This window comes from Balaenoptera physalus, assembly GCF_965194825.1.
Source record: "Balaenoptera physalus genome assembly, chromosome: 1".
Classification (NCBI taxonomy): Eukaryota; Metazoa; Chordata; class Mammalia; order Artiodactyla; family Balaenopteridae; genus Balaenoptera; species Balaenoptera physalus.
The window spans coordinates 28,246,053-28,264,798 of NC_138882.1; the positions used below are offsets into that span (position 1 = coordinate 28,246,053).

General features: G+C 44.9%; 1 protein-coding gene and 1 pseudogene across 2 annotated transcripts in view; one reads left to right on the top strand and one right to left on the bottom strand.

Moving 5' to 3' along the window:
- Nucleotides 1-759: 759 nt before the first annotated feature.
- LOC309637792 (tubulin alpha-8 chain pseudogene) lies at nucleotides 760-5,015 on the bottom strand (annotated as a pseudogene). Its single transcript, XR_014268407.1, has 3 exons — nucleotides 4,982-5,015; nucleotides 4,656-4,827; nucleotides 760-1,387 (listed from the first exon to the last, which is right to left on the bottom strand). The product of XR_014268407.1 is annotated as a tubulin alpha-8 chain pseudogene (transcript).
- A 7,728-nt stretch (nucleotides 5,016-12,743) lies between these two features.
- ADSS2 (adenylosuccinate synthase 2) overlaps nucleotides 12,744-18,746 on the top strand; it is a 39,053-nt gene continuing 33,050 nt past the window's right edge. Inside the window, exon 1 of the mRNA XM_082471000.1 lies at nucleotides 12,744-13,060. Coding sequence (XP_082327126.1) covers nucleotides 12,878-13,060 — 183 coding nt within the window. The 5' untranslated portion in view covers nucleotides 12,744-12,877. The remainder of the gene's footprint in view (nucleotides 13,061-18,746) is intronic.

Consider the following 18,746-nt stretch of genomic DNA (forward strand, 5'->3'; position numbering starts at 1 on the left):
ACACCTTCTGACCCCTGTTTTGCCCATTATCTGAATGGCAGGCCTTTCTGTGCTTCCAAAAGCACTCCCTTCTGAGCAGGAGTCATATTAAATGGGTATGTCCCTGGCACACATGAACAATGAAAGCACTGCCCCCATCTGACTGGCAAGCCTAGGGAATGCCTATATACCAGGCTAAGAAACATGAAACATACTTTCCTTTCATAAAGGCGAGTTTTCAAATAGAATTGAACCTGGTGTACAGACCAAAGGCCTGGGCTCTAGACAAGTTGAGATCTATTGAGTTAAAGACAACCAGGTTTCCCTGGTGGCGCAGTGGTTGAGAAGCCGCCTGCCAATGCAGAGGACACGGGTTCGAGCCCTGGTCTGGGAAGATCCCACATGCTGCGGAGCACCTAAGCCCGTGCACCAAAACTACTGAGCCTGCGCTCTAGAGCCCACGAGCCACAACTACTGAAGCCTGAGTGCCCTAGAGCCCACGCTCCACAACAAGAGAAGCCACCACAATGAGAAGCCCACGCACCACAACAAAGAGTAGCCCCCACTCACCACAACTAGAGAAAGCCCGCACGCAGCAACGAAGACTCAACGCAACCAAAAATAATTAATTAATTAAAAAAAAAAAGGTAAAGACAGCCTCTAACGCTGTTATTTGCCTGATTCTCCCAATCCCTAGTGCATGTTTTAATGCCTGCAGCTCTAAAGGAATCTCCCCTCTCAGTGGTTACACAGGACATGTGCTAATCCCTCCCTTTATCCCTAACTGGCCTTGAAACACATGGGACACCAGCCCACAAACCAGATGATGCACCTGGTCTTGAGAGTGGCAATGGTGGCATTCACATCCTTGGGTACCACATCTCCATGGCAGAGCAGGCCATGTATTCGCCATGGTGAGGGTCACACTTGACCCATCTGATTGGAGGGTTTAAGCAGGCATTGGTGATCCCTGACACCAAGAGCTGCTCATGATAGCCCTTCTCATTTGAGACAATGTGTGAGCAGGTCACCAACAGAAAGTGGATGCAGAGGTAGGGCACCAGATTGGTCTGGAACTCTGTGAGGTCCACATTGAGGGCACTATCAAAATGCAGAGAGGCAATGATGGAGGACAATCTGGTCCCTGAGCCGGTTGAGGTTGGTGTAGGTAGGGCACTTGATGTCCAGGTTACAGTGACAGATATCATAGATGGCCTCCTTGTCTACCATGAAGGCATAGTCCAAGTCCTCCAGGGTGGTATGGGTGGTAAGGATGGAGTTACCAACTGCTTTGGACACTTGAGAGGCTGGGTAGATAGCAAACTCCAACTTGGATTTCTTGCCACAGTCAACGGAAAGCTGCTCCATCAGCAGAGAGGTGAAGTCTGGGCCAGTGTCCTCCTTAAAGCTATGGAAGATCAAGAGACCAGTATACCGGGCTTCAGGGTTTGTCTAGGGTAGGAGATAACACTGTTAAGGATGCAGATGGCATTATCATCTGTCCCCAGCCCTCTTCTCCTGACAGGACTCTTTCCTGTCTACAAAACTATTGTGACCTAACTACAACTGTATTCACATAAAAAACACAAAGCTTTGAAGCATAATTTATACTTAACTGTATACATATTATTATACATACAGTGAATGCCTTGACAAATGTATATACCTATAGAACCATCAAACCAATCAAAATATAGAAATTTCCATCACTCCAGAAAGTTCTCTCATGCTCTTTTGCTTCACCTCTATAGATGTGAGAAGAGAATACCTACAAGGGGCTTGGAGTTCCGGGGAGACAGATGACCTAGAAGGGCAGTGCTGTGTGTGTGAAGTGTCAGCGGTGAGGGGAGGGGAGACAAGGGTCAGGTGGACACCGGATCTGTAGTCAGAGAGCTAAGCCCTCTCAGCTTTGTAGCTCTGCCACCTAGTTGCAGGAGAGTGGGACTGGGGCTGGTGGTGGTGGTATCCAGGCCCAACCTCAGACTGGAACCCAGGAACCTGCAGGTTTAACAAGTACCCTTGGTGATTCTGATGTAGCTGTTCCTTGGACTAGAAAAGCATCAGACTATACCAGACACATGAGTAGTAACAATACAAAAGTTCTTCATTTGCAGTATTACATATATCAAATCATTATGTCCTATACCTGAAACTAATATGTTGTATACAATTATATATATTATATACAATATATATTATATACAATAAATTTTTTTAAAAGCAAAAAATAAAATAAGTAGGCTTTATGTAAATTGACAACTAAAAGAAATTCTCCTTTTTAAGAAAGATCTAAGCTTAGGGAGTGCTTTGTCATATTTTCACACAGAATCCCATTCCTCAGGTCACCCGCAAGCCCTCAGTCTCTGAGCAGCAGAGAGTGTGTCTGGACAATCCCTCTAGAGGGCCAGTGCCAAAGTACTGGCTCCTAGCTGGCCTTGGTCCTGGCTCTCCCGGCCTCAGGCAAGGGCTAGGGTAAACTGGAAAAGTGGCTAAAAGCTAAGAGGAGCCTCTCCCAGCTGGAAAGCCCTGCTTAGGAGTCCAAGAACAACAAGCCGAGCTTCTGAGGCAGCTTCCTGCCACCTGCTGGGGCTGGAGATGGATCAAAAATCAAAAAAGGTTTGGATCAGACAATCAGGCTTGACAAAGCAAGGAACCAGCAGGGCAGAAGCCAGAGTCCACAGGCTCAGGGCAGAGCAAGTTACTCAGACTTCTAACCCTAGATCCACACCCAGGACACGCAGCTCCCCCTAGAGGAAGCAAGTGGACAGACAGGCCAGAGGAACCAGCACCAGCCATAGGCCTGTGGTTCCCCTTGCTTCCACACAAGTCCAGCCTCCCAGGTGCCAAGGGCACTTGGTCTGCTCACCAGTTTTTGGATCCACTCCAGCACCAGATCGAGGATCTCCTTCCCCACAGTGTAGTGGCCTCGGGCAGAGGTGCTGGCAGCATCTTCCCTGCCAGATATCAGCTGCTCAGGGTAGAAGAGCTGCCTATACCTGCCAGTTCTTACCCCATCCTGTGCGGAGGAAAGGTCTCCTCCACGCAGGCACTAGGACCTTTGCTGCTGAGCTCCCCCACGTAGAACCGAAGAGCAGGGCCTAAGGGCACACAGCACTCCCGAGGCCCACTTGTAAAGGCCAGTCCTACCTGGGCTGTGAGGGGGAAAGTTCGGGGGTCCCTTTTGCAGTCCCTTCCCTCTCATCATAGCCACTTCAGTCTGCTTAGTAAGGAATCAGTGGTGTGTTCAGGGGACTCTCATTTGACTTTTGATTGGAATAAGAACACAGACTAATGCAGAAAACCCACTCCACAATTCAACATCTATAACAACGTCTTTAGGAAGATGGAAGAGGGGTGACGTTTTCAGGAACAAGAAACTGAGGAAATCCAGACGCAGAAAGGAGGAAGCAGAGGACCCCTTGAGAGCCAACAACAGCCAAGTTCACACAGGTCCACATCCTATTAAGGGACCCATTTCAGTTAAACTCAGCACCCAGTTCCTTAGGCAATGTTATCCCTGAGAGCCTGAGGGTAGGGAAAGGGAAGTTTAAAGATTCTGCTTTAATATCCGCTCTTTTCTGTAGTCTTCTTTCTAGGTCTGACCCCTGACTCAAACATCTAGTGGTTTCCCAGGCAGAGCTCTTTGACTAATCTCCCTCTCAGCACAGGAAGCCCGCAGGACCCCTCCTGAAGACAGAGTCTAGACAAAAGCAACAGACCTTATTGTTGTCCTTGGCTGGTGATTGCCTGCATTCCAAGAGTTTTTCCCCTAAGCAGAGCTCCCAGCTGATTTGGGGGATGGCAAGAATATGGGCTGGGGGTGGGGAACCCACCAAGTGCCCACTCACCTATGACAGAAGGCTCCAGGTCCACAGAGACAGTCCCAGACACGTGCTTGCCAGCCCTGTCTTACTGATGGTGTTGAAAGGAGTCAGCGCAGCTCCCCAGTGCCTTGTTGCTGGGCATAGTGCCACTGGGCTGGATGTCGTGCTCCAGGCAGTAGAGCTCCCAGTAGGCACTACCCATCTGCACCCCAGCCTGACCCACAGGGATAGAGATACACTCATGCTCTAGAGGGAAGCAGAGCTGTGGCACGGTCTGCGGAGGGCCGGGGGCTTTAAAAGACTTCCCTGGGAGTACCCCTTTATCTGTCCTCCCTGGAGCCTGAAGCCTAGCAGTGCATTGCCTGGTTCCCTTTATGGGGTTCCCTTTCCAGGCCTTCCCACACTTTAAGGCCCTCATTTTCTCTTCATTTACCCAGGGCTTGAGAACAGAGATGGCTAAAGCCTAGATCTTCTAGAGAAAGTCAATACCAAGCAGCCAAACCCCACTGCCTAGTGCCCTGTCTTGCTGGCTGGGATGATTCTAGAAGGCGCAGAGCCCCCGCATGCCAAGATAGGGCACCCTGGAGCTTCTAGCCCTAGACCCCTAGGAGAACGGGTCTCCAAGGCCGGGACTTGGTGTCCTCCACACCCTGAGGTGGGCAGAAGATGCAGTTCAGGTCTGTGGGTTAACGGAGGCACAGACTCTGGAGTTAGAGCGCTTTGAAAGCTCATCTGCACCCTCCCCTTTTGGGGGGATATGCACCTACTCTGGACACTTGTCCTGGCCCCCTGAGTACAGAGAGGTTAATCCAGATAACTGCTCGAGGGTCACAATGAAAGCAGAAAACTCACCTCACCCGTCCACTCTCCTCACTGAGGTAACTCCTGTGATGGACAGACTCTCCCGGCTTCTGGTCCTTCAACCCAACCCAGTCTAGACCTTCCCAGATGCAGAGGGGGTCTTCTAGAACATCGGCAGCAGTTTCACAGTTCAGTTTAGTTAGGAACTGTCCTCCAAGACAGCCTCAGAGCCTCCACAGGGGTTCAGCCCAGAGGTGGGGATCCCGAGATTCCCGGGAGGCGCCGGGGCCTGTGTACACACCCTGACTTCTCCCTTGTAACTGAGGGACTTCGCGTCCTTGGGCACCGCAACAAGGCAGAGGTGGGACAAAGCTCACTGACACCCCTGGTCGGGTACGGACCAAACGTCATGCGCCTTAGACCTCCGGCGAGTCCGGCCACCCAGCCTCAGAACCCGAGCGAACCTGCTGGAGGTTCCCCGCCGTCCCGGTCGCCGCCCCCGAACGGGCGTGGTGTCCGAGGCAGGCAGCTCCGCCCCCCGCCCGCGGCTGGGGAAACGCGCGGACCCGGGTCTCCCGCCACGCAGAGTCCGCCTCCCGACGGGAAGGCGCGGAGAGTAGCAGGGCTCCGACGCCCCGTCCGCCCAGCCTTTCCGCACAGCCCACCGTCGCCGCCAAGTCTCCCAACGCCCCCCGCGCCCGGGATGCCGGCGTCCCCTCACCGTGGTCTCTCGGAGAGGTGGAAGCTGCGGAGGGCCCCTGGAGTGCGGGCGCGCCACGAGTCCCCAGCCGCACCACAGCCTGCGGCTTAGAGTCCCCGCCGAGCCGCCGGCCTTGCTCCTTAGCCGGGCTCCAGTTGGGAGGGGGCCACCCCCGCGCGCATCTCTCGCTGCCAGGCCCCCACCCGCGCCCGCCCGTCTCTCCGCTACTGGGCGGCCGCCTGCGAAATATCTCCGCCTTGGCCGGCCCCTGGGAGGTTTGCAAAGCCCAAGGGAGAGAAAGCCTCAGGGGTTCGAGTCCTCCGGCCAGCTTGACCCTCTTCTCTGGTGGTGTATGCTGGGTCTGAGAAGCTGAAGCTTTCAGGGGATGCCTCATTCTGCTTTTGTCTTCGGTCTTTACCCGGGCAACACCGCGAACCTGGTGGGAAAAGCGCATAAACCTTGGAGGGCGATGCAGACTTGAGGTCCACAACCACCACAGAAAGAGAGATGCTGTGATGAGAACCGGGTGCTGGGAGGTTCGAAGGAGGGACAAAATGCGGCTAGGGTGGGGGAGGGGTGGGCAGACAGGTGTGGGCGAGAGCGTCGCAGGGGCAGGTAATTGAAGTATTACCCTTGACTGGGCGGTGGGGGTGGGCAACTGTTCCTGTTCAGGTGGCTCAGATTTCCAAAAGAGCAAGGGGTCCAGGCTGGCTGAAGCAGATCCAAGAGGCCTTGTGGGGTGGAGATGAAAAAGCAGGCTAGGGTCTTGAATGCTAGTCTGAAGCATTTGCACATAATTCCACTGACTCTGGGGAGCCATTGAGGGTCTTTGTTCAGAGGAGTGATGTGATCAGAGCAGCATTTTAGGCAGTACATAGATGTTGCTTGTATCTCCCCCATCCCGGGGGTGGTTTCCTATTTTTCCATGCTAAAAGGGCGTACACACATTTTCCCTCTCCCCAAGCTGTTTGTCAGCTGTCTAAAATGAGGTTTTACTTCTAAATACTTAACAAATTATTCCATTTCCTAATTTGGGAGGGTTAATTAGTGTTTGGCTTTATAAAATGATGGGCACACCACAATGATTACCCTTACTATTGGTGCAGCACATTCCAGAGGAACCCAAGCATCTGTCATCTCCTAGTCTCACTTCCTAGTGGAAAGGTGACTGCACCCAGCTTATGCGGGTCAGGCCTGGAGACTTGAATTCTTGCCTTAGAAAACCTGCAGCTGTAAATGACTTTCTGGTGATAGAGCACACGAAGACTCAAAGTTACTGTGTCACTCGCCAGTGCCCCCTGGATTCCTGCAGCTGTTTTTCCACAAGACTCTAGCCATGTCATTTGAAAGTATCCTGAAATATTTTTAAACTTAATGCTGAGGTGGCAAAAGTGGTTTAAGTCCAGGGTGCGAGGTTAACTTTCGAAATCTGAGAAGTATTCTTTGGTCTCAACCCTTGGGTTTTATGAGGCTGCCAGCTCTAAAGTGGATGCCTCTGGTCAAGGGATAAGAGGCGAGTGTGTGCGTGAATATTCAAGTAAGTATCAATACTTTGAAAACCTTCGTACATACAAAGCTAAGACATGGTTATTCATTGCCTGTCACTGCTCCAAACAAAACTCAAATGTTGTGTCCTACTGAAGGTGGGCATATCAATAATTAAAATGAAGCTACTTGGCCATAAACTCAAAAAGTCAAACTCAAGACCATCATCTCTTCCTTGCCTCTCCTCATTAGGTATCCATTCCACCCGCTAGTGGCGTCGACCAGTTAAAAACATCCTTCCACCACTTCACTGAATAGAGTGCACTCTAAACAAGGGATTATAAATACATTTGAAACACTGACATCCTAGTGTTATTTTATGGAAATTACACAAACCCTCCTCTCTTGATGTAAATATGCTTCTTTACATCACACCAATTAAAATTAGTCCTTTTACAAGGTATTTGGATTTATTTCTATTATCTAAACTGCTTCCAAGTCTAGACTTTGTTTGTTTGTTGTTTGTATTTTGTTTTTGGCCCTGAAGTTCTCAACCAGGGATTGAACCCGGGTCCCCAGCAGTGGAAGTGCTGAGTCCTAATCACTGGACTGCCAAGGAATTCCCTAGATTTTTATTTTTAACTTTTCCTTCTCCTTTTCTCTATATCACCTGTCAACCTGAAAAATAAAACAGCCAGTTATTTTACCAGCAAAATGGGTTTATTTGGGAGTAGCAGAGAATTGCAATTCAGGACAGGCAAGCTATGGTGAATCATGGGCAAGTCCAGAGAACAAAGGAAAGGGGCTTGCTTTTATTAGGTTTTAGGAAGAATTTGCTAGGGTTGTTTTGAACAAAAGTTCATTGTAGAAGAGCCAGAGTCTGGGGTTGTGACAGTTTCTCATTGGCTGCAAGTGGTAGTTAGTGCATTGTTGCTGGGTCAGGGAGGGATCTTCCTTTTTCTTGAAAGCAGGAGATAAAACTGCTCTGTGAAAAACGTCCTCCCTTATACCAGAAGAAAAGTAACATTCTTCCTTCTTGCTCCTGGTTATGCAGGCTGCAACAAGTGGCAGGTGGATGAGAGCTCCCTCTTTAGGGCTTCCCGACTCCATTTAAGATAAGGTTTCTTTCATTTTCACATTTCCTTCTTTGATCACTATCTTTCCTTGAAAGCATCGCTGATCAAGAGTAAGGTTTTCCGCATTTAGAGGTTTTGTCCCTCGTTGCCAGGAAGGAGCTTTCCTGGTTGTCCTGCCCCACGTTGGAGGGAAAGTGCAGACTGGAAACCACTGAGGCCACATTTGAGGGAAAAAGAAAAGTAGGAGGGATAACTCTCAGGCATTTCCCATCTAAAGTCTTTATCTTATCAAGGCCATAAACATTGGAGATCATCTTAAAGTGCTGAGCTAGTATCACCTTTTTTGTGTTACTGAAACGAACTTGGATCCACTCACCCATGCACAGTAAAGCCAATCTACTGACACCAGGTTGTGATGAAGGAAAGTGCAGTGCTTATTGCAGAGCACCAAGCAAGGAGTCCAGGTAGCTAGTGCTTAATAGACCCAAACTTCCTGATGGCTTTCAGGAAAAGGTCTTTAAAGACAGGGTGAGGGAAGGGAGTTGTGGGGTGCATGCTCAGCTCATGGACATTCTTCTGATTGGTTGGTGGTGAGGTAATTGGGAGTCAACATCATCAACCTTCTTGTTCCCAAATGCTCTGGGGTCTATGTGCTTGTGGGCAGCAGAAGTTAACTTCAGCCACCTGGTGGGGATTTCAGTATCTGCAAAATAGCTCAAAGGATATGGCTCAGAATATTAGTTATAGCCCTTGAGGAGGAACTAAAGGCCCTTGACTTTGTTTAATGGCTACTATTGTTATTTTGTCTTGCTTGACTGTTTTCCTTTCTTTATGCATTTTCTCACTTCTTTGATTAAATTTATTCTTTGGAACTCAGGGAAGACCTAAGAGGCTAAAGTTTTCCTACAGACGAGAGGCAGGTGGAGGACATGCCAGGGAGAGTGGGGGTGGGGGGTGAGGGGGTCTGTCCCCAAAAGGCCCCATAGGGTCCTGTTCAGTTACATTGGGTATATGTCATTTTTACAAAGATTTCATGGGCACAAAGCTTAAAATGATTATGCAAAGCACAGTTAAAAGTAATATGACAAGTTCAGTTTGCATGACGGTTCTGAACCAGGAGCCCAAATCTGAAGGTAACGCTAAATAGGTTAAAAAAGGGGGGGGTTGATCAGGTGAAATTTGTTGTAACCAGTGGGCTAGTTCCCTGATCTTGTATAATTGAGTTTTTGTCTCTCCAGAGGCATTTAACCATGTGTAAATGGTGGTATTTGCTATTGAAAAAAATGCCTTCTTGTTCAGCAAGTAGGTAATCAAGGGCTAAGCAATTTTCCAAAACTATTGATGCTTTAGCTAATGAGTCAAGTGATCCTTGTTGGGTTGCTATTGCTTTGGCTGTGGAATTGACTAGCTCTCCTAATGTTTGGAAAGATTTTTAATCATGCATTCACTGGAACTTATTCCGACCCAGAGGAGAAAGGCTCTCCCTTTGGAGGCAAACTCAGAGTCAGGTAGGCCTCCTGAAAGTTCTCTTTTAAGGAGGCTTAGTGGAGTGGGCCAATGGAAGGCTTCAAACATCTTACTCTGTAGCTGATGCCAAGGGGTTGCTGAGTGAAATTAGCAGTAGCACTTGGGACAAGCGAAAAAATTTGTTACAGGATGGACTAAAGGGTCACCATTGTCATGAATGGATTGAAGTTTCTGGTGGCAAACACAACAATTAGGTAAGTGTCCCCCTTTTGTAACAGATTGAAAATGCAGATAAGAGCATTGTCTTTCCAAGAAGAGGGAGAGGATAAGGCAAGAAGTAATAGAGGAAAAAGGTACATAGGCCTGGTCCAGTCATTTTGGGAAGAAAGATGTGTCCTTCAGCTGTTTCCTTCAATTCCTGATCAGTTTGATTCAGCAGTCTCCAGTGCTTGTTATAGGATGGGATGCCAGGTGGAGTCTTCTTTAGCTGTGAGATGTTTACCCAAGGTTTGAGTCTCTTTGATGTTTTGCTGCATCTGGGTAGTGAGGGGGACCTTGGTGTAGTCCTTTCCAAGGAAATTCAAAGGCAACCTTTGTTCTTATTGATTCCAAATCAGAAGGGTTGGAGAAAATTGGAAACATTAGTTTGGAGATTTGTAGTCAGATATTGAGGAAACAAGAAGATTTTAGGATCCAGTCCAGCTTATAGATATATAACAAAACCTTAAAGAAAATTAACAGAACAAGAATCTAATATCTACAAAGGTGCAAACATAATTTCGCTCTCCATAACTATCCCCCTTTTATCAAAAATAATTATAGTAAAACTAATTTGTATTCAATTTGGCTTGATTATTTACATAAATGCAGTAAGAATAGTGATTGACCATATAAGCTCTTTTTAAGATTACTTTGCTGGAAACTTACAAGCAAGGTACCAGGCTTATTTTTCCAAGAAGTTCCTTAAAATTGGTCATATCTGAGTCTACGTAGCTCTCTCTCAAACATGACATTCCAATCAAAGCCTAGTCAGTATTTCCAATTGTATCCTGTTATAAGAAGAACAGGTTCTCACTGAATTCAAGTAAATAACTGTACTGTCAGGAAAAAATACTTAAGAGTTTCCAAATTCTGGAAGGATCAGGTAGGAAAAGATAAATATTTCATCTTTGTTTACAATTGCTGTAAGTCACAGATGCTTAAGAGAAAAAGTTTCCTTAAATCTGGAAAAGTAAACATTAGGGGACTAACACAAGAAGTCATAAAAATTATAATCATCCTCAAAAAGACTTCATTCAGAAAAGTAAAACATTAGGGAACCAGCATAAAAAATCATAAATATTATAATCATCCTCATTTGTTCATTCAGCCTCCTGTAAATCTTGTTGATATTGATCTTGGGTTAGCAGCTTTATGAATCAATCAATTTTCCATTAAAGTTTTAGAAACTTTTACCCAGTTCAGTGTTATGATCTTAAAGTTATCAGAAACCTGCATTCTAGAGCGGTGGTCCCCAACCTTTTTGGCACCAGGTTTGGCACTGGTTTCGTGGAAGACAATTTTTTTCCCACGGACGGGGGTTGGGTGGGGAGGATGGTTCAGGAGGTAACGCGAGCAATGGGGAGCCGCAGATGAAGTTTCGCTGGCTCCCCTGCCGCTCACCTCCCACTGTGCGGCCTGGGGGGTTGGGGACCCCTGTTCTAGAGTATTTGTTAGGGTCTTTTCCAGGAATCTCCTTGAAGACGAAGCATTTTTATGGGAATATTTTTGCAAAGCATCAGAGTAAAACAATAACTCTCTGTGAATGACAAAAGACTTAAATGTCTGTTATTAAAGATCCAATAAGAGTCCACTATAATGGAATTGACATGGGAATTTGGTAAGTTCTATGACACACATTTTAAGATAATAGCTAGAATTATGAATGATAATACACCAGAACATATCAAGATTTCTAGGAATGTCATATAATTTCTGAAACATTTATAACATATACAGATGCAATATAAAGAAGGCTTAGTATTATTATTTGACAATGCTTCCCATGTAATTTCCCAAATAAGCCTAATTAGTTTAATATCTCCTTTTTAATAAAGAGAGAGAACAGATCCTTCAAGATGCTCCAGAGGCCCTCCAAAAAAATCCCAAAGTTAGTTTAAGGTCAAAAAGACTTCATTTATAGTTTGATTTTGGGGAAGTTTTTCAAAAATATCAAAAATTTTGGACATGACTAAATTGGATCACAGATCATTATAAAATAATACTTATTCATTTAACTAAAGTGACAAAAAGATTTCAAAGGTTAGAGCATTGTTGCTGGGGCAGGGAGGAATCTGCCTTCTTTTTTTTAAAAGCAGGAGATAAAATTCCTATGTGAAAAATGTCTTCCCTTATCCCAGAAGAAGAGTAATATTCTTATCTTCCTTCTTCCTTCTGGTTATGCAATCTGCTAGGAGTGGTACCTGCATGACAGCTACCCCGTTGGGGCTTCCTGACTCCACTTAAAATGAACTTAATTTATTTTCACAGTATACTTGGGAATCTAGCGACAACTGAAACACTAAACACTACAGAAAGGACCTGGGCTCTGGACTCAGACCATCTAGGTACCAGTTCAGCCCTCACTAGAGGAAGTTTACTAACTTTTAAACCCTGTAAAATAAGGATAAGATAGTTTTACCTACCTCCTATGGTTGTGGGAATTAAAAGTGCATTATAGTATTCGGCATATATTGTATGACATGGGCAATTCATTCCTTCTCTCTGAACTTCTGTTACTAATATGTAATATGAGAAGGTATAGGACTCTACGTGTTCTCTAGATTTACAGGCCTAATGTCCTCTACATTACTGCTTTACTTTCGAGTTTGCCTTTTTGATGCCTGTTCCCATCTCTGTTCTTACTTCCAGAACTTTACTTTCCAAATTCTAAATCTATAGTACGTTTCAATTTCATCCCATTTATATTTTGAAATTGCACCCTTTGTATTTTGTACACGCTATCTCATCCCTTAATAAAAACAAATTAAAAATTATTTAAATATGAACATTTTCAGAGACTGAAACGTGCAGATGGCAGACACCAAATCACTGGTATACGTCGCTTCCGCCAGAGCGCTGCCGGGAGTTGTAGTCTGACGCACAGGCACACACCTCCCCGCCTCTCCAGTTTGAAAAGCGGGAGGAAGGGCGGGTGGGCGGGGCGTTGAGGCTGAAGCGCGCTCGAAGCCCCGCCCCCGCCCCTTTCCGCTCGCCCGGTTCGCCCTGGAGGGGCGCGCCCGGCCGTGGAAGGGGCGTGGCCTTTTCCTAGGGGGCGGTGCTGCCGAGGCCGGCGTCCTCCGGGAGGTCCTGGTTCCCCCCGACAAGAGGGCGGCGGGAGCGTGGGGCGGGCCTGGCGGGAGGGTGGCGACCCGGCAGGCGGGGCGGGGGCGGGCTGGCTCTGGCTCCTTCTTCCTCCGCATGTGGCTGGCGGCCGCAGAGCAGTCCAGTTCGAGCACTCCCGGCCGCCCGCGTCCCATTCGGGCTCTCCTCGCGTCTCTGGAGCCATGGCGTTCGCAGAGACCAACTCGGCGGCATCCTCCTTGCCCAACGGCGACTGCGGCCGCCCCAGGGCGCGGCCCGGAGGGAACCGGGTGACGGTGGTGCTCGGCGCGCAGTGGGGCGACGAAGGCAAGGGGAAGGTGGTGGATCTGCTGGCGCAGGACGCAGACATCGTGTGCCGCTGCCAGGTGAGGCGGCCGGGCTCTGATGGGAAGCCGGCCCCTGAGCTCGGGCCCAGAACTCGCATCCACCGTCCAAAATAAGGTGTCACCTTGAGGTTCTTTCCTCTTATTATGAGCTGCGGCGACGTGGAGAAATGGCGGGAGGTCGGAGACCCCTGCCCTGGGGCCTTGGGCTGAGGGCTCGGGGTGGCTCCGGAGGAAGATGCGGCTTGACGGGGAGCCTTTGAGATGCGCGATGCCTGGGGAGTTGCAGTTTTCGGTCTGGGGACCAGTGCTCAAACCCAGGACTGAGGCCGGGGTGGAGGTGGGCTACTGTTCGAATTTGAGGAGCTACCGCCCGAGGCCTGCTGGCGACTCTGGGCGGAGATCCTACGGGGCCGCAAAACCTTCCCCATCATCACCCATCCGCTCAGGGAGACCAAGTGGGCCGAAACGCCCTGAAATCCAGACTCACCACTCCCCCACCTGCAGGCCCCGAGCTTGCAGAGCTTTGCCTCCTCCGGGCCACTTTGTTGACATGAGAACCCACCTCCGGGGCTTAGGGCTGTTTGATGACTGTTTAGTGGCCCCGGTGTTTTTACTCGGTACCCGGTATACTAAGGGGAGATTAATTTTACATGTTGGTCCCAGAGGTGGGAATCCCACCCAGCTCTTTTACGATTGAGGCAAGTGAAATACACGAGTGTCAAATCTAGTATTTAGAAATATTTACAGTGTTACGCTCACATCTAGAGTGAACTTTCGGGAAATGGAATGGTAAGGTACTTCCTACCGGGAGACACGTGGTTTTCAATGTAAGCTTTCTTCCTATTTGTCGTTTGCTTTGAAGCAGACTAGAGGCTAGGCCTGTGTAAAGGCTCTTAGATAACTATTACCAATTTCAAAATTCGAAATAGTTGAGCAATAACCACTTTCAAAACGAATGGTAGTGTAATATCTGATGTTAACTACTGTCTGTTTAGGTTGCAAGAATGTTTCTTCTTCATGAACTTAACCTGGCACAATATAATGATGCTGTGTACGTTCTAACAAGTTCATAGGCCCACTTGATTGGAAGTTTTCTACCTAAAATTGAGTACCATTTGAGCATGCAGAAAAGGTAATCATAGGCACATCAAAAGTTAAATAAAAATCTTGTTTTTTGCATGCAGAAATCCATCCTGCCCATTCCTTGGTTAAGACAGCTGTTGCACCAGTTGGCTCTTAGTATTACCACTAGCACCACCACCACCATCACCACCACCACCACCACCACCACCTCCTCCCTTCTAGCCTTCTATTCCTCCACCCCTCTGGCAACACACATACCTTACTTAATAACACCCCTAAAGGGGTTGCCTCACACTGCCTTAGGAGCTGCTCCAGAAGGCTGGCCTTCACCTTCCTTTTGTCTTAAAATCAGATCTGGCTGTGCTGTGGGGAAAGAAGTATGAAAATACCTAACTCTTTCTGGGTAGGAGGGGAGAGGCTGAGACCTGTTTATTTACTTCGCTGTCATTTCTGACATCTTCCTTACACAGAAATAGTAGTACTTGGGTTCAGCTACATTATGGCTTCTAAGAAGGTTTTGGGAATGTGACCATTCTACCTTTATTCTGAAAGATCCTCAGTTTTAACATCCCTTTGAAACGCAGTAGAATTAGTTTGTTGATTGGAGAAGGTGCTACTGTGTTACTGTAAAAAGTAGTCTTGAAGGAGCTCATGGACCAATCTGATCTGATGCCCTTGGAAAGTCTAGAGAGAAGTGACTGAGAAGGAGCCAAGTTTGGCTTTAAAATGTTAGCTGAAGATAGAGAAGAAACATACGAGCAGACTTGTTAGGCAGACTTTACTCACCTGGAAAGTTTTGACTTACTACCTTCCTTATATTATTTAAAAAGTGTTGTATTCTTCTAGTGCCTTTTAAGAGCTCATCATTAGAAGGATTCTTATGTCTTGTTAGTGCAAGCAGATAAGTAATGAATAGACTTAAGAATATCCCTTGTGATTCACCTTGGTAACTTTATATCATCTGGTCAGTCCTAGCAAGCTGACATCTACTTACTGAAGTTCTCCTGACTTATAAAATTGATGGTTATGGAATGTTGAAATTCTTAATAAGTATGTATAGAGAGCTGGGAAAAGTCAACTTTAGGAAAGACATTTTGAGCTTGAATTGCCATGTTTGATGATTCAAATTTTGTGTATTATTGAAAATAATATGCACTTTGTTAGAGTTTAAGCAGTATATTTTTGTCATATTCATGCCATAATCTCAAATTTTATACAGTCTTTCTCCAGAAGTGGTATACACATAATGTATCTCTAATGGAATCATAAAATAAGGAATTTTTTCCAATAAAAATACAGTTTTTTTAAAAAGAAAAGCTGACACTGCATTTAACTATATATTTTAATATATAAAATGCCTTTTTGGAAAGAATATATGCAAAGCTAGTGGCATTTTCATCATCATAGCACTTAAGACCTGTATTTTAGATTCAAGATTTATAGGAAGTTACTTATAACTTGTTAGATACACTAGATCCTTAAATAAGTGTGTAGGACTTGCATGAAAGGATGACTTAATTTTAAATCGATAGGTCTTTTAAGAAAAAGAGAAGAAGAATTAAGTATAGGACCAATTCCTAGCACAGTTCATTCTCCAAAAATCACATAATGAATATCTACAGGGGACCACTTAGCCCCAGAGTTAAAAGCTGAAAAAGGCAGGGCTTGTGCCCACAGGGAGCTTATAGTCTAGTGGACAACTGTTTCTTAAACAAGTATTTCCCAGGGTGGGGATAGAGAAGGGTACTAGTACAGGTTTTTCAAAGGGTTAAAGTATGGGAATAGGAAGGCTCCTTCCTGGCAACACAAAAATAGTTTTATTAGGAGAATATTACTGTTTTTTTCTCCCCAAATACTCTCAAAATAATCTATTATTCTTTATTTTCTTTATTTTGTTGAGTAGAAACTACAGAGATTTTAACTATTGTACTTTATACCATACCTTAAGCATGGGCTTATTTATTGTTCTGGAGAAAGTAAAGCTTGGTAGTCTTAGCTACAACTACAGGCATGAAGTTGCCTGTCATCAGGACTAGCTAGAAGAGTATTTCTTTGTGTTTTTTCCCCCAGGGCTTTAAAGTTAATATAAAGAGAAAATATTAACTAAAATTAATTATAAAGGGAAAGTATATCCTGTCACTTGCTATATAAAGTTGGCCATAAAAGTAAACACAATGAAAAAAAATGTTAATTTCTAGCTAGATGCTGGTATTTGCTGAAGGCTCTGAAACCAGCTATTAGCAAGTGATAAAGAAATGTAAAAGACATACCAGCCACAACTGAGACGTTCTCCTTGAAATAATCAGAAAGGTTGAAAGATAATTTAAAAGAGAATAATTTCAGTGTTTTTTAATGCCTTGACCTTATACAGCTAAAATTATCTTCTCAACCACTTTCCATAATTTTGAAGATGGTGGAGAATTAGCATTTAAGGTAAGCCATTCTTCCAGTTTTATAACAATTGCTATTTCTGTGTCTCCTATCAGGATTGTTTTTTATATGTAGTATTTCCCAAGTGCCTACATAAATGTATATCAGTGTGTGGTGTACTTGGTTAACTCCTGCTTTCTCGGATTACTGTGTTTTCCCTACTAGAATGTACGTTTTCTCAAAAAGAGGACTTGTTCCTTTTTTGTTTTCTTCCATAGCACCCAGTACTGTGTGAGGCAGAGAGGAAGTAAATACTCAACAAATAATTATTGGGTGACCTGGATCACCCTTAGAAATTTCTGTGAATTCAGTAGTTTAGCCCTTTCCTGAATTATTTTAACATACCCCTGGACAATTTAATTGACTGTTGGCTTGAGTTTAACGTGGAATCCCCAACTTTCCTTGGATTAACATTTAAGTAGTATTTTTAGCTAGTATTTTTTACATTGTACCATTATGTTCAAAGGCTTTTCTAGTTTACTTTAGACTTATTTCTTGTATCTATGAGAAAATAGATAACTGATAATTGTATCATTTTTGTGTATTTCCTCAGCAAATTTCAGTTGAATGCCCTGTGATTCTAGTAAATAGTTTTTCCTTGTTGAGGACAGTAGATCTCAAAGTTTGGTCAATGAGGATGTCCCAAGTTGTTCACTATTTCAACTTATTGTATTAGTGTATATAATATACCATTATCACTATTTTTGAGGTATATATTTTTAAATTATATGAGGTTGTCTCAGTATCAGATCAATATTATTCTGTTTCTTTAATTTTGGTGAGAACGGGTGAGTTAGTTTGGTAGTTTTAAGTAACTCTAGGAAAAACTTTTGCCTAGAACAAATCTAGAGTGAACTGGTAAATTGATAATATAGTTAATAGCTTACTTACTGTAACTGAATACAAATCTACTTATAGTATCTTTTGGGGACTAGGTCAGATTTTGACACCAAAGATTAATGTGGTTGAGCTACATACCAATAAGTGAAGACTGGTGATATTAGAATACTTTTATCTAACGCCAAAGGGATATTGAGGTATTCAGTATTGTCTGGGGAAAGCAGTTGAAAAGAACAGTAAGTATGTATAGCACAGGGAACTATACTCAATATTTTGTAATAACCTATAAGGGGAAAAGAATCTGAAAAAAATATATATGTATGGGACTTCCCCGGTGGCACAGTGGTTAAGAATCCGCCTGCCAATGCAGGGGACCCAGGTTCGATCCCTGGTCTGGGAAGATCCTACATGCCACGGAGCAACTAAGTCTGTGTGCCACAACTACTGAGCCTGCACTCTAGAGCCCATGAGCCACAACTACTGAGCCCGCATGCCTAGAGCCCGTGATCCGCGACAAGAGAAGCCACCGCAATGAGAAGCCCGCGTACCGCAACGAAGAGTAGCCCCCGCTCGCCGCAACTAGGCAGAGCCCGTGTGCAGCAATGAAGACCCAACGTAGCCAAAAATAAATAAATAAATATTTATTAAAAAATATACATATGTACGTATAACTGAATCTCTTTGCTGTACACCTGAAAGTAACACAACATTGTAAATCAACTATACTTCAGTAAAGAAAGAAAGAAAGAAAGAACAGTAAATAGAGGACAGTTTCCATGGCTACTCTGGCTCCAAGATGGAATGGTTCTTTACATTGGACCAACTTTTAATTATATTTAATTCAATATAATAAAATTCCGTTTTATAAAAAAGAGGTCCCATGAAATTTTTTAAAATGGGATTTTTGTATCAAGCTTTTAAAAACCCTTTTAAAGGAAGAATTTTATTCATGAGAGAAAACTTTTTTGACTTGAAATCTGCAGTTCAATTTCAATGTGTTTTAAGAAAATACCTCCATAAATGTAATGATTAAGTGAATTTTTATCAAGCATTTACAGAGAGCTGCACAACATTATTGGTTTATGCATTTTTTGCTTGCATGTCTGATCTTCCTGACTATGACCCTGGTCATCTCTGACCGTTGTTTAGTAAGTGTGTATATTAGAGTTTGGTACCTAGAGTCTAGAGCTTCTTAATTAGGAAACTGAGATCCTCCAAGGCAATGCCTCGTTCCATTTTCATTGTGAGAAGTTGTTTTATAATGGTAATTTAAGGTACAAAATACAAGGTACTTGAGATTTTTGTCATTTGTGTGACATTTATCTGTGTATGAAACTGGAAGGTAACCATAATACTGTAAGGTAAAGCAGAT